We start from the raw sequence: 14821 nt of genomic DNA, 5'->3' as shown, positions 1-14821 counted from the left end.
AAGAACCCAACTCCATCAAATGGGAGATCTTGTATCGAGGCCTGCATCTCCTGGAACAGGTCTGTGGTCTGAAGCCAGGAACTGCACCTCATGACCACCGCCGAGGTGACTACCCTGGCCGCCGAATCGGCCGCATCCCAGGCCATCTAGAGGGAACACCTAGCCACTGCTGTACGCTCCTCAACCAGGGCCCCGAACTCTCCTGGGGCATGGAGTCCTTAAACTTATGGAGGGAGTCACACAGCTTAAACTTACATTGCCCCAAAAGAGCCTGGTGGTTCGTGACTAGGAACTGGAGACTGGCTGTGGAATACATTTTCCTCCCAAAAAGGTCCAGTCTCGGCCAACCTTATTTTTGGGTGTGGAACTAGAGTGCCCTTGCTTGTCCTTTTCGTTGGCCGCCAAAACAACCAACGACCCTGGGGGCGGGTGAGTATATAAGTATTCGAATCCCTTGGCTGGAACAAAATACTTTTTCTCAGCCCTCTTGGAAGTGGGCAGGATTGAGGATGGGGTTTGCCAGAGGGTTTTGGCAATCTTTAGGACCCCTTTGTGCACCGAGAGTGCGACACATGCGGGGGTGGATGTGGAGAGCACATTAAATAAAGCGTCTGATTGCTCTGCCATCTCTTCTACTTCTTGGCCTAGGTTACTGGCCACCCCTCGAAGCAGGGCTTGGTGCTCCTTAAAGTCGTCCAATGAGCTAGCACGAGAGGACCCCACCATAGCCTCATCTGGAGAGGATGAGGATGACTGAACCACCGGGGCAGGGCCTGGAGCATCATCCCCCGTGGAGGAAGGAGGTCTCGGGGTGGGCATCTGGCCCTCCATCTCAGCATCTGCTTGTGCTTCGCACAACGAGTCTGGTGCCATTTGATGCTTGTCCGACGCGGTGACCGATGATTGGTGAGATGGGGGCATCGGCATAACCGGCACGCCCCAGGCATTCCAGTAAGGCCATTGCACTGGCCACTGGCCCTGCTGCCAGGACGGCATCGCTGAGGTGGACACAACCTCAGGAGCCCAGTCACGACGGTGCTGTCTCGGCGAGGGGCTGAACTTCCTCTCCGTGCAGGAGGAATCCTCCTCTGGTGACCAGGTTGGGCCGTCGACGTCTGAGTCCAGCGGCTAACCATCACTGTGGGTGCCTCGAGTAGTCAGACCGGTGCCACGAGTAGGGGGAGCAGCACCATGTTGGAGAGTGTCCCTGCGGTGGGAGAGTCCTTTGCACTTTGGGCGCCGGGAAGGCGTTGACTCCACCATCAGTCTGAGTCCCCTACGACTCAGAGTCGGTGGCAGATCCTTTGGGGGGTAGGAAGTCTCCTTGCAGCTCCAGCGTGGGCAGTGACCCGAACAGGGACCCAATGCCCCTTGGTCTGTCTTGCTCACTACGGGGTCCCACTTCTTAGACTTCTTCTTGGGCACCGGCGAAGGAGATCAGTCCTGGGTAGAGCCCAGTGCCTGGGGTGTGCTATGCACCGAGGCCAAAGTGCTGGGTGTTGCGTCTGGCCAGGCCAGCTCCAAAGTTGGGTGGAGAGCAGCCTCCATGAGGAAGGCCCTCAAACGAATGTCGCGTCCTGTGTCATGGGACAAAAGTTCTTACAGATGTGACACTTATTTTGACGTGGGATTCCCCCAAGCACTTCAGACAGCTGCCGTGTGGGTCACTAACAGGCATAGGCGTATTACAGTCAGCACAGGGCTTAAAACCTAGTGACCAGGGCATGCCCCGCCTGGGGCAAAGTCCCCACCGGGACCCTAACTGACTGACTATAGTACATAATAGCTACTTACTAATCTACAATAAACAAAACTATTTACAGCTGGAATACGAAGTCGAAAGGGAAAGAAACCACTGACCACTTGTGAGGCAAGGAAGAGAGGTGCTCCGGGAACCAGCCACCACAGGCAGTAAGAAGGAACTGAGAGGTTGTATGACCAGCAGCACCTGATATTCCGATGCATGGGTGCAGCACTGCAGAGGGCGCCACAGCCAACCCTACAGATATCGCTAAAGCAAATGTCTCCGACAACTGTGAACGGGGGCACGCGCACACCTAGAATGGAATTGACATGAGCAAGCACTCAAAGAAGAACTGGGCATGTTTAGTTTAGAAAAGAGGAGATTAATGGGAACATGATAGCTGTTTTCAAATACTTGAAGGCTGTCATTAAAAAGATGGAGAAAAGCTGTTCTCTCTTGCCACAGAGGGCAGGACAAGAGACAATGGGTTCAAGATACAGCAGAGCAGATTTAGATGAAATCTCAGGAAAAACGTCTTAACTGCAAGAACAGTAGGACAATGGAACAGACTGCCTAGGGAGGTTATGGAAGGTCCTTCACTGGAGGTTTTCAAAAGGAGGCTGGATAGCCATTAGTCTTGGATAGTTTAGATGCAAAAAATCCTGCATCTTGGCACGGGATTAGACTAGCTGACCCTTGCAGTCGCTTCTAACCTTATGATTCTATGATCTTATGACTGGAAAAACCATGTGTGGAGTTTATTTGGGGATCCAAAAAGGGAAACTGAGGTGGGGGGCTACATGCAGGTCTGCCCAAGGCCACCAGCGGGCATCATGAGGCAGCTACTCATCTACAATCTTTCATTGTTCAGATTCTCTGAAGTACTGCTTATCTGATGTACACAGACAAAAAAAACAAATGTTTTGAAACAGAAATTAGATTGATATTACATGCAAACAGCACACCAGTGAATGGAATTCTGAAACTGACATGACAGCGTATATTTCATTCTGCTTTTAAGAATTTAGCAGATTTTTTTCTGTGTAAAACTAATTTAGTATCTTTCATTTGAGTTATTACTGTATTTTAATTTTGAACTTCCTATTTCATAACAGGAAATTTCTGTTTGTTACATGGGTCTGGCACAGATAGCATAGCTGGAGTGTCCCCACTGCAAAGAGCTAAGACACTCCAGCTCTGCTAAGCTAACCCAGGTTAACTCTACAGTGAAGACATACCTAGAAGAGACACTTGCTCTGGGGGGAGTGGGGGGGGGGGAGGGAGAGAGAGAGGGGTGGTAGCCCATTCTCACATAGCCACATGAAGGATCTTTCATTTTAGGGTATCACATACCAGTGATCATCAGCAATTAGCACTCCAGAGAGCTGGATATCATGATGAGAATTTGGTTTGTACTTTCCAACTGTAGTTTGTCCTCCTTTTATCATATACAGAAGCATCTCAGAGAGCTGGGGATCTTCATTGAGATTGACAAGGTTTGGCAAACGATTGTCCATCTTGAATGTAATTCCTGCTTTCTAGGTGATTGATTCAGAAAGAAAACATTAGTGATTTATTTGTATGTATATATCAAAAATACATCAAAGTCTGCCGACTGTACCATAAGTCAGAGTTTCTCAAATTGGGGTCCGTGGACCACTGGGGTTCCACAAGTGTACTTCAGGAGGTCCCCGGGCCCCACTTATCAATTCCTCTCCCTCCCTCCTACAATTCCTCCCCCATGCCACCGGGTGGGTGGTACGGGCGGCGGCCCAGGGTGGCTCGCCAAAGGGAGCACCGTGCATAAGGTTTGCCTGATTCCCACCTGACCTGACAAGAGCCAGCTGGGCTGGCGGAGGCGGCAGGCAAGCGGAGCAGCAGCATTTGGAGGGGAGGGGAGAGGGACCCGAGCTGCAGGGGGGCAAATGAACAAAAAGCTGAGCCAGGTCTCTTCTCTGGAGCAGGGGTGCCCATCCTGCCCCCTGCTCCATTGCCGTGTTCAGCCACCTCTGCTTCTAGCCCCCCCGCCCACTCTGGACTGGGAGTGCCCTCCTGTCTGCTGTGCAGGGGGGTGGCGGCACGGCTGATGTCGGGTGTCCCCACCCATGTACCCAGTCTCCACTGAGCTGGGGTGACAGGACAGGGCGAAATCTGCCTCTCTGGGTCAGAAGCTGCTGGCAGCTACTTGTGTCTGAACAAGCCTTCAGGCCCCTTACCCTGAATGCTTTACTAAAGAGAGTGCACTCAACACTCTCTCAGGCGAGCACACACACACACACACACACACACACGTCTCCCTCACACAGTCCCCCCAACACACACCTGAGCTGTGCTGTGAGGTGAGCACCAGGAGCTTCTGCTCTCCTGCCCTCTCCTTACGCAGCCCAGGTGGGGAAGGTGACCTGGATGTAGGGAGCCCTGACGTTGCTCCTTGCTCGCCCCTCACAGCCCCCTAGCGGGTGCGTGGGTCAGAGGAGCATCAGTCCAGTGGGGGAGCAAGCAGCAATGCCAGCTGCTCTGTCACTGCATCCAGGTCAGTTTTCCCATGTGGGTGCAGGAGGGGAATGCAGAGGTTAGAGGCACAGGAGTGGGGCAGGGTTTGGGGTGAAGGGGGCACAGTGCAGGGGTTGGAGTGCAGGAGGGAGGTGCAGGGGTAGGCGTGAAGGGGGCACAGTATAGGGGTTAAGGCTGAAGTGAGGGTGGGGAGCCTATGCTGGACAGGGTTAATGGGGCGGGGATGCACCACACTTACGGGGCCAGGAGCACCAAAATGAAAGTGTGCCAAGGGTGCCATTTTCCCTAAGGCCAGCCCTGCAGTTGCTGCGGAACAGCTGTTCTCCGGCGTGCATGAGCCGCTGGGAGAGGAGCGGGGATGGGGCGCACTTAGGGGAGGGGGCAGAAAGAGGTGGGGAAGAGGAGGGACGGGGTGGAGTGGGGAATTTGAGGGTCCACAAAAAATTTAAAATAAAAATGGGAGTCCATGGGTTGCTAAAAAGTTTGAGAACCACTGCCATATATAATTTATTTGAAAGCACTGACCTGAAGAGAATGAACAATATTAACTGCTTCTTGCAAAAGAGGAATGTAGACTAGGAAAGAGGATTCTTAGGACAACCCCAATTCTGTGCATTAATGGATTTATTGGTATTAAGCATTTTCTATACTTCTTTAATTCTTGTGAATAAAGGGTACCTGTAACTCCTTTGTTTCTTCAAATTTCCTCTGTTCTGCTTGTTCAAATTTTTCTTTCCAGGCCCTTAGCATATAAGGAAAAATAAATCAAAATAATTACTTTAGGGATATTTTATTCCAATATTTATGAGACTACTACTTACTATTCAGAAGACATTAATGACTACCCCACCTTTGCATCTCTGCCATATCCCTCTCCTGTTGGTGTAGTTTTACCCTTAGGGATGTTATTTCTTGCAGATACGGTCTAAATTTCTCAGGATCTCTATTTAGAGTATTTTTGCGAGCTGCTTTCAGTTTCTCAATTTCTGCTTTCAGTTCTACATTTGAAAAATAAAAACATAACTCAGCTTTTACAGTAAACATAGGATCCTACATTAAGCAGGTGTTTAATACATAAAAAAACCTCATTCTTTTTGAACAGTAAGTCTGAGGATTTTATCCTCACTTTGGCAATATCCAGTGGAATTTATGTTAAATAGAAAGTATCCCATCTAAGCTTTAACATGCCCATTTAGCTACAAAAGTCTGTTTGTTACGTGCCCATTTAGCTACAAAAGTCTGTTTGTTACTTTTAAGAATAGAGAGAAAATAATTTTATGTCACTACTCCTGAAATGTGAGACATTAAATAATCTGCTAAACTGCACACTGAATAGTGCCTTTATATATGGCAAGCCGATTGTTTTTGTTTAAGGTCTAGAGGTCACTTTTATATCATGCTATTCTCTGAAACACACAGGTCATACCAATTGAAGATATGTCCCCCAAGGAAGCATTAACTAAATTAACTGATCAACTAGAGTGCTGACGATAGCTTATTACACTATACATCTGATTTCATTTGATTAGAGAGCACATAGACAGATTCCAGTTAATTACTGCCAGGTTTTCAATCTGCATACAGTGTTCTTCAAGAAACTGCTAATTTAGAAAACACAACAACTGGTTTTCTCTCTCATATTACATCCTGGTTCTTTGTTTGCCATTCCACCTAAGCACTTTTTCATTTATTTTATTTCCTCTGTGCAACACCTGCTGAGTTCTCTCACCTATTTTTGTTTTTATTTTTAAATGTAAACAAAATAAACAAGTACTAAAATTTAATAAGTAAAATAAAATCCTACTTTGTGAATCAATCCCATTGTATCTCTAAATAAAACCACATCAGCATGAATACCAAGCACCACTGGAGGTGGTAGTAACCCAATCCCCTCAGTAAACCTAACAAGAAGGGGACAGAGTAGCAATATGAGGGTAATGCCAGTTTTTACACCCCAGTTACCACAATATTACTCATCTCTAGTACCACTGCAAGTTAGTCTGCACTTGCCTGTTGGCTGCAATACTAATGTTCCCCACAGGTAATACAATGATTATATATGCAGCTGTAAATTATTTCATAATTCAGACTGACTGGAGAAGATCATAATAGTAAGTCTGTCTGACTCCACTTTTCTGCAATAAAAGACTTTCCTCCTCCATTTTCAGTAAGCATTATATGACTAAATGCCAGAGAAGTTATTTTCTCTTCAAAAGGGAAACTTCGGGTGGAATGAACACTTACAGTCTACAAAATACAACAATGTCCTAAATAAGAGTACAATAGCATGTGTCTAAGCAGGTTGCTACTGACCCCACTCAGAGGGAACAATAAAACTATTTTGTGTGGAGAATTAAGGGCCAGAATTTGATCTCCTTGTTCACACTGCATAGCAATTTAGTAGTACCACTGATTTCAATGACTACTAGTGCAGGACAGTGCTCTTTATCATGTGTGAGTATATCACAATCTGACTTTACATAAAAGCAACATTATAGCTGAGATTTTTAAGTGTACAGACTTTAGGAAATCCAACTTTAATTTTACCACCTTTCACTCATGTAGTATTTTGTGTATCACTGTGGGAATCGTACTGAATTTCCTGACTCTTATTTAAAATCTCAACCATAATGTTGAATTACATGTAAAAAAACTGAGGTTAATTTCCTTGTTTCATAAACAAAAATAAATGGAAGGAAAACTTAGGTTTGCTTGAATGCACAACTGAAATGAACACATTTAACTGGATGCTGTGATATCTATACAAGTGTGTACATTCAAACATATATACAGTACCTAATTAGTGCAAACAGGGTATAGGTTCAAGCTCAAAAACAAAATGTAACCTATAAAAAATACTGAGATCTAAGTTTGTGAAACTGTATCAAAGAAAAGAGTACCTCCAGTTTTGAAGTATTAGTAGGCCTGTAAACTGTTTAAAGCCAGTTATTTAGAAAAATCTTAATGTTAAAATGAATAAACCTCAAATATGCTGTCAATCATTACAAGAGTATTAATATCAACATCTATCATGGACAATTAATTTAAAAATGCTTGCAAATAAAAAAATCCCACCTTACCTCTAATTAATTTAGCATTCACATCTTCATTTACTTTGGCAATATTGATTATCAATCGAGCTTGTTTAGCATATCGAAGAGTGCTAAGGGTTTCCTCTACATTGCTGGCAGCAGGGCTTATTGTGGCAATCATGGTCGTTTTTGAATTTCCACCAAGACTTTCCTTTAATAACCTTCATTGACAAGAAAATGAAACAACAATTATTCCCACCATTGAAACCAAATTAACTTCTCAGAGTTCATAAGGAATTAAATACAAAAAAGCCTGTGTGATTTACTATATATTTCAAGATGATTTTCAACCAGATAGCCAAATCCAGAACATGAGCCTGTTCCTGCTTACAGATACACAGCAAGTTTTTTTATGCTTAGAGAAAATTCAATCAACAACTTATACACCTAAATAATTTCACCCTATTATACTTTAAGACTCTTACAAACCATAGAAACTATTACACACAAGCATTTCTTTGTTTTCCACTTATGCTCTCCTCTTTTTGGAAAACGTTGATCCCAAATGCCTAAATATAGCAGAAAAAACATGCCTGCCTTTGTTTATATTTTCACTGGTGCACCAACACCATGGAAGATTTCAGATGAAAATGTCTTAAGGGAATAGGTCATAAATCAATTTTTGGTGCAATCAACATGACAACTGCTTTCATTTCTTAGTGACAAAACTGCATTAAAATAGATTAAAATAGTCTATAATTCAGATGACATTCCCCAGCAAGTTCTAATAGCAATAACTTTCTATCTCATACCAAATTACACAATCCTTGTTGCCTTCTCATCTAAATTTGGCAACGATTTCTAGCTCTTCGAGCAATTTGCAAGACAGTACACCTTGCTACAGAGTGGACAATGAGAGAGGAATGCGGAAGGACAAATAGTTTTTACTTTGCCCAAGTTCTTTTCCATTCCTGAATTAAAAGAAGCTTCTCTACCTGTGCATTTTTACATTTTTCCCACTCCAGATTTAGTATTTATGACAGTTGCCAGAATGAAGAAATGGAAACTAAAGTCCTTTATTTACAGAAAGCCCTATTCTGACTAAAATAAACTAAGGTGTCAGGCATGCATAAGCCCCAGGCCACTTGCCTCTACCAGCTGATCTATAGGAGACAGATGAATGGTATTATAAGAACTACTCAGCTGACCAGCAATTCATAGTTTTAGGGTTTGTCCTTAATCTTTAAAAAATTAGCCGATTCCCAGGTGCATGACACTGTGGAACTAGTTCAGTGCCAGTGATGAAGGTTAAGAGAGTGTTGTGCCAAGGAGAGAGGAAGGATTCTGGCTGCTGGGAGGCAGGGATGGGATCAAGAGCATAAAGTCCCACCCATGCCTGTGTGCCTAATGTGACATGCCCACCCCTGGAACTTGTTCGATCAGGCCAGCAACCTGCTGACAAATCTGTCTTTAGGAGAGAAAGAACCATCATGGAGCCAAAAAGGCAAGGCCAGCAAATAATAGAACATAGGCAGGGAATAGGGAGATTGTTTCCTCTCTTGTGGGAGGGAATTTTAGTGTTCAACAGATGCTAAAAATGTGAAAGCAGTCTCTTCTGTGCCAGGAGAAAGGGAACAGCAGAGAGATGAGGGCACTGTTAAGAGAAGAAAAGGCATCAGAAGCACATTTCTTCATCTACAGTACAGAACACTGAGGAAGAATATACCGGTCCTCAAATGTACCCACAATTAGCAGAACATGAAAATAAACATATTTTTCAAGTTTACTTTACTTCATCTAATAGTTATTTCATTCAATTTGTAGAAGTGAGAGTTTACAGATCCATCGTCTGATAAGAGTCTAATCTTTTTGTTTTCCACAGAACCGAGATTACTTTATAGTAGCTCTTCATGAAATATACATACCACGTAAGGACAGATTCCCGATAAGGAATGAAAGCTCTCTTTCTGTTCTGAGATTGCTCAGAAAGCGCAGAAATAACTTTCCCCAGAGTCAGCAGTGATTTATTAATACTCACGCCCTCCTATATAAAGCAGAAATAAAAATAAATGCACAGCCTCATTCTGAATATAAAACATTACTACTTCGATTTTTTTTTTAATGGGCAAATTGCTAAAACAGAGCCTAACAGGCTAGCAGAATTCTCCTGTGAACCCATCCTGTTAACATGTGTTGTTGGTCCTATCGGGAGATGCTAAGTGAATCATGCTGACTCTCTGATGCAGATGTAGTGTATTAAACCCACCACTGATATAATGGAGACGAGAGCAGCCCAGAAGGATCTTCAATCTGATGTAATGAAGACCTACGTTTTGGACTAAGCAGTTCCAAGGAGCAACATTGGAGAAGACTGGGGATACATTTTATCTTATTGTAAACTATTTTTTGTTAATAAAGCCAAACCCCAGGAAGGGGTGAGTTCTGACTCTGCACAGTGTATAGACTGTTTTAGAGCAGATTAGGAAAGGTACTTGCACATATAGAGCACTCCCCCTCCCCCCATTCTTTTTAGCTTCTTTGCATTATGAAAACAGAGTTAAGCAAGTGCTTTCTCCCGTTTTAGACATAAAAGAATATTCAGCTTTGTACAGTTACAACAAATGTGTGACATACAGGATAAAAGCTAAAGCAAGCATTTAATATCTAGCCTTTTGGAAGAGAACTAGAATACAAACCACAGATGTCCAAGCCTCCTATACAAAAACCACCGAAGAAAACCATTTTTTCCTGTCTTTTTTTTTTTAATGCTTATTTATATTTAGGTATAATCAAGTCAAGTTAAAGCAGATGTGATGTTTTCCACATTGATTCAGTATTTATACTGAACCTGTGATGTGAGACTCAGATCAATAATAATTTACATACATATACATTTTAAACCAGTGAAACTGTTAAACAATTAAAGCAAGTTAAATTTAACTCTATGAATAGTACAGAATATTCAGCAGACACTACATGCATTACTTTTTTCCCGTCTTGTGACAAGACCAGAGCAGCAATACAAAAGACACCGTTACATCAAGATTCATTCAACATGGAGACCAATAGGTCTTCTCTTACAAGTGCAGACCTAAAGCATTTTCATTTCATGGCCTCACAATACTGTACTCTTTGAGACAAACTATATGTCACAAAACTGTAAATGCAGTTTACCTTCAGCCTCTCTTCACTGGTCTGAGTTGGAGAGCAGCGTTCGCTGCCTGCTAGATCTATTAGATTTATGCGACTGGTAATCCTATGATCATGCCCTTCTTCTTCCACAAACTCTGTCTAGAGCAAAGAGATTACTGCACTTAGAAAAAATATTTAATTTTGCAGACTATGACTCATCACCAAAATAAAAACCCCATGAAGAGTCAGATCTACCATGCTATTCACTTTTAAACAATACGTTAAACATTTTCTCATTTTACTTTTTTAATGATAGTCATTTAAGACATAGTATAACTTTCAACAAGAAAAAGAGTAAGGCGAGGATAGTAAATAGTATCCAGAGACAAACACCTGAGGATTTCCGGTAGCACACCTGCATAAGCATAAGTAGAATTTGTAAAAAGTGAAACACAGCCTAGCAGTACATTTTGCTACCTTAGCTCGGGAGCATATCAGGACTACTACTCACTTGGCTTCAATCCAGCACCCATTGAAATCACTAGAAGTTGTCTTTGACTTCCATTGGTGCAAGACTAAATCACTGGTGAGTGAAAAGGACACTGACATACATGCCCTGATGGGGAAGACAGAGCAAAGTATGGTGATGGCAGCAACTGAGGAAAATCAGGAAAAAAATCTGTGGGAGGAAAAAATTGGAGGCCCATAGACTTGGGAAGAGCTCTATCTACTTCGCCTCCTTCTCCACCCTCGTCTCTCTGTGGAGGGTGCCTGTCTCCTACGTACAAAATTATAGGGGGGAGAGCAGAGCTCATGTCTGCTGGGGATAGGTGCCACTGACCTGAGTGCACAGGTGTGTTTCAGTAGCTTCTCGTTTAACAGTGCCTGGAACACTTTGCATTATCCTATCTCTGACCCAGGTCAGGTAAGTGGGAGACATCACTGGGACATAAACATTAAAAACTGTGTATTATAGGATTTTCTCCCCTTGCTATAACTGAACCATGAACATATTTGTATAGTACAATAAGTATATATAGTGCAGAAACATTAGAAAAGCAGTGTCCTGAAAAGTTTACAGTATGACTCAGACATGTTTACAATGTGCTTTTTAAAAAAAAACAGTAGTACTGCGAGTATAGAAAATAAACCAGACCTGGCTACTTAAAAAGCAAGACTACTACTTCTTTATTCAGCCCAGTATATTTAACACAACCCTCCCCTACTTCATTCTTTTCTAGGCAGCACATGATAATTTAATTTTCCACCACTACATTATTGCAATAATTAAAAAGAAAAAAAGTCACACTATACCTTTGTCTGTGTCATCACGAGGGTGAAGACAGAATGAGATCTAGAGCTCTTGTCATTCATGCCTGTGGCAGCAGTTGCTCTCTGTTTATTTCCTAGCTCAAGCCAACTCTGATAATAGAGATAAGAGACAGGATATTAAGGAAAGGATTCTGTGAGCAGCTAACAAAAGTTTAAAGAGCTCTGCAAAATGAATATACTGTATCTACATGCTGGTATTGGCAGTAGTGTGGGCCACTAAAAAGAAAATTTTGGTAGCCTACAAAATACTTTTGGGATGTAAGTTATGTAGGATGCCAACATTAATCAATGTTTTGAGCATTATTGATACATTTTTTCCCCACCTCTAATCACAGGGGCCAAAATGGGGCAAACTTTTTGAGACGCTGGTGCTAGCAAAAGGAAAAATGGAACCACTACTACTTTTGTCTAAGCTTAAATGAGAAATTAAAATGAGTTTAGGCCCCGATCCTGCAAGTAACTTCACATGGGCACAAGGGTCTGCCCACACGTAGTCAGCTGCAAGATCAGATAAGATGTAATAGGCTAACGGACTAGGCTTTGTAAGCTCATGTTTATCATCACTGAAAACAAGCATTCAGGAGTAAAGAAAGGAGCAGTCATGAGGCAAAAGAAAGATTTTTACTTACAGCTATTAGAAGACTGATTTTTATTAGTTAAAAACTTCATCATCATCATCTTACCTGGATATCAGAATAAGAACTGACCATGTTCCTATAAAACAAATAAATAGTTCTAGTTCAAACCAGTTCATTTTGTTTCTACAAAAGTCATTAGTGGTTTAATTTTTGAAAAAATTTACTGAGTTATAGACAAATACATACACTAAAGCCTAACTTCATCAAGGCACCATGCAAGCCTAAGTGTCTACCCCAGCAAGATTGGGCAGGATCTCAGGCCTTGATTCTGCAAAGATTTGCACATGTGCTTAACTTTACTCACTGTGAGCAGTTCCACTGGCCTCATTGAGATTATTTACAGTTCAGAAAGTTAAGCACGTGTGCAAGTCTTTGCAGAATAAAGGGTCCTGCCCAATCCTGCTAGGGTTGACCTTTACATCTGCAGAGCCTTTATTAAGTCAATGGGACTGCACAAGGGCATAAGAACAATAACTAGCATATTGCCGTATCAGGCCAATGTATTTACTAGAATGACAATAGTTAAGGCTTACGCTGTCAAGTCTTCCACATATGGCCCCAATACTGGATGTTCTCTTACACGGAGCTGTTGAGAATAATTGTAAAAGAAAAAGCTATTCAAATATATGAATTTGTCATAACAATTATGCAACAACCTCTTAGAAGTAAAAAAACCTAATGAAAATAGAAGTGAAAAATTATTATTCTACATGTCATGGTATGAAGGGTTTTTTGGGGGGGGTAGGGGAAGGTCTTACGAAAAAATTCAATGCATGCTCCAGAATAACATCATTACAAGAATAATAATAAAACCATTTTCAGTTATCCTGGTAAAATAAAGAATTCTCAATTACAACAATAACCAGGCCAAAACAGGTCACAAACTGGAATATACTGTTGCTTACCAAATAGAACCGAAGATGTAACAATGTATAAACAAAACAAAATTGAGGAAAATTCATAACTGGGATTTGCTATAAATGCTCTTTACTGCTTTGACACTGAAGTTTTAAAAATACCTGCAACACACTCAGTTACATGCCCAAGACTCAACAGAAATTTAGCCAGAGTCCATCAGCAAACATATTCTCCCAAAATCACTGTCCAACCTAACCCTCCCAATTTAATAGAGCTGTAGGGTGCTCTGCAGAGAACTAGAATAAAAAAAAAGAAGTGCTAAATATAAATGAATGCATTTCACTAATAAATGCTGTGTATTGTGGAGAGCGGGGGGGGGGGTGTTTTCTTCTCTTCAGCATTTCTTGGTTTAGTAATCTCCCTCTCCTCTTCATTTTGTTTTTTTCCCCACTCCTGTCATTTAATTTACTCTCTCTCTTATATCTGTTTACGATCTTCTGCTTTTACAGGCAGCACAAGATCTTGCATTGTCCTCTTGTTTGTTTTTCCCCTTTGATCTCAGTTTGTCCAATGCTTCCTTCTAAACGTTCTTTCACTGTTCTGATTTCCCCAACCCCACTCCATAGTGCTACATCTTCACTGCAAAGAGGTGTGTTTTTACATCAAGGTAACTATCTTGATGTAAAATTCTAGTGGAAGCAAGGCACTGTAGTTTTTACGTCAGTGTAGCTAGTCAAAGTCAATTCTAGGTAAGGGAAAAATAAGATTGATCTTGACCAGCTACATGAAGGTGAAAATTACCTGTATCTTTTCTCCACTAGGATTTCTCTCTCATCCTAGGGGGATGGCAACCCTCCCTACAAAGAAGATATTCAGAGAGCAATCCTCAAAAAAGTAAATTCCTCCACTTGGAAGACTGATGGGCAAAATTAAATTAAAGCCCTAGCTGCAGATTCCAGCTTTCTCACAATGTTACTTTAATTAGAAATAACCTTGGTTCTGTTTTTAACTTCTTCTATGCAGTGGCATCAATATCAGTAGCAGAAAGGTAGACAGATTAGTAACAGCATTTGGGTGAACAGAGACCCCCAAAATCAGTGTATATTTGTTCATTTTATCGCTGAAAACGTTTTGGTCATGCAGTAGTGGAGAAAAATAAAATCTAGTCTGCAAAATATTACTCAGTTAATATTTAACAACCTTGAATCTAAAAACTATCTTAAAATTTGACAGTATTTTATTGAAACTGGCAAATCAATGTATTTTTAAAATTCATACCAGTATAAGTTCTAGGCACTGAGTACATAGCTAAAGATGCTTCACAGCAGTCCAACGTGTGTACCATCTTCTCTGTAACTCATTTAGTAGGAACATTTATAATAAGGTAAAATATTAGGAGATGAGCAAGCAAGAAGAAAGCAATGAGCACATCACAAAACAACGTTGCTACGTGATCTACCTATACAACTACTTCCGAGCTTGTCTGACAGGAAGCTTACCATATCCTTCCAGTTAGAAGGCAGGTGCCACTACATCTTGTATATTGACAGATACACCTCTACTTCGATATA

General features: G+C 41.9%; 1 protein-coding gene across 1 annotated transcript in view; it reads right to left on the bottom strand.

Annotated features, from left to right (window-relative positions):
* The window catches only part of KIF14 (kinesin family member 14), an 89676-nt gene that overhangs the window by 63981 nt on the left and 10874 nt on the right, over nt 1-14821 (bottom strand). Inside the window, exons 5-13 of the mRNA XM_065409804.1 lie at nt 12926-12978; nt 12438-12468; nt 11737-11844; nt 10465-10581; nt 9216-9334; nt 7339-7511; nt 5109-5256; nt 4937-5000; nt 3098-3282 (exon numbers count right to left, since the gene is read on the bottom strand). Of these exons, the coding sequence (XP_065265876.1) occupies nt 3098-3282; nt 4937-5000; nt 5109-5256; nt 7339-7511; nt 9216-9334; nt 10465-10581; nt 11737-11844; nt 12438-12468; nt 12926-12978 (998 nt within the window). The remainder of the gene's footprint in view (nt 1-3097; nt 3283-4936; nt 5001-5108; nt 5257-7338; nt 7512-9215; nt 9335-10464; nt 10582-11736; nt 11845-12437; nt 12469-12925; nt 12979-14821) is intronic.

This window comes from Emys orbicularis, chromosome 8, assembly GCF_028017835.1.
Source record: "Emys orbicularis isolate rEmyOrb1 chromosome 8, rEmyOrb1.hap1, whole genome shotgun sequence".
Lineage (NCBI taxonomy): Eukaryota > Metazoa > Chordata > Testudines > Emydidae > Emys > Emys orbicularis.
Note: the sequence above shows the minus strand (reverse complement) of the source record. Positions and strands in the feature narration are given on the sequence as shown.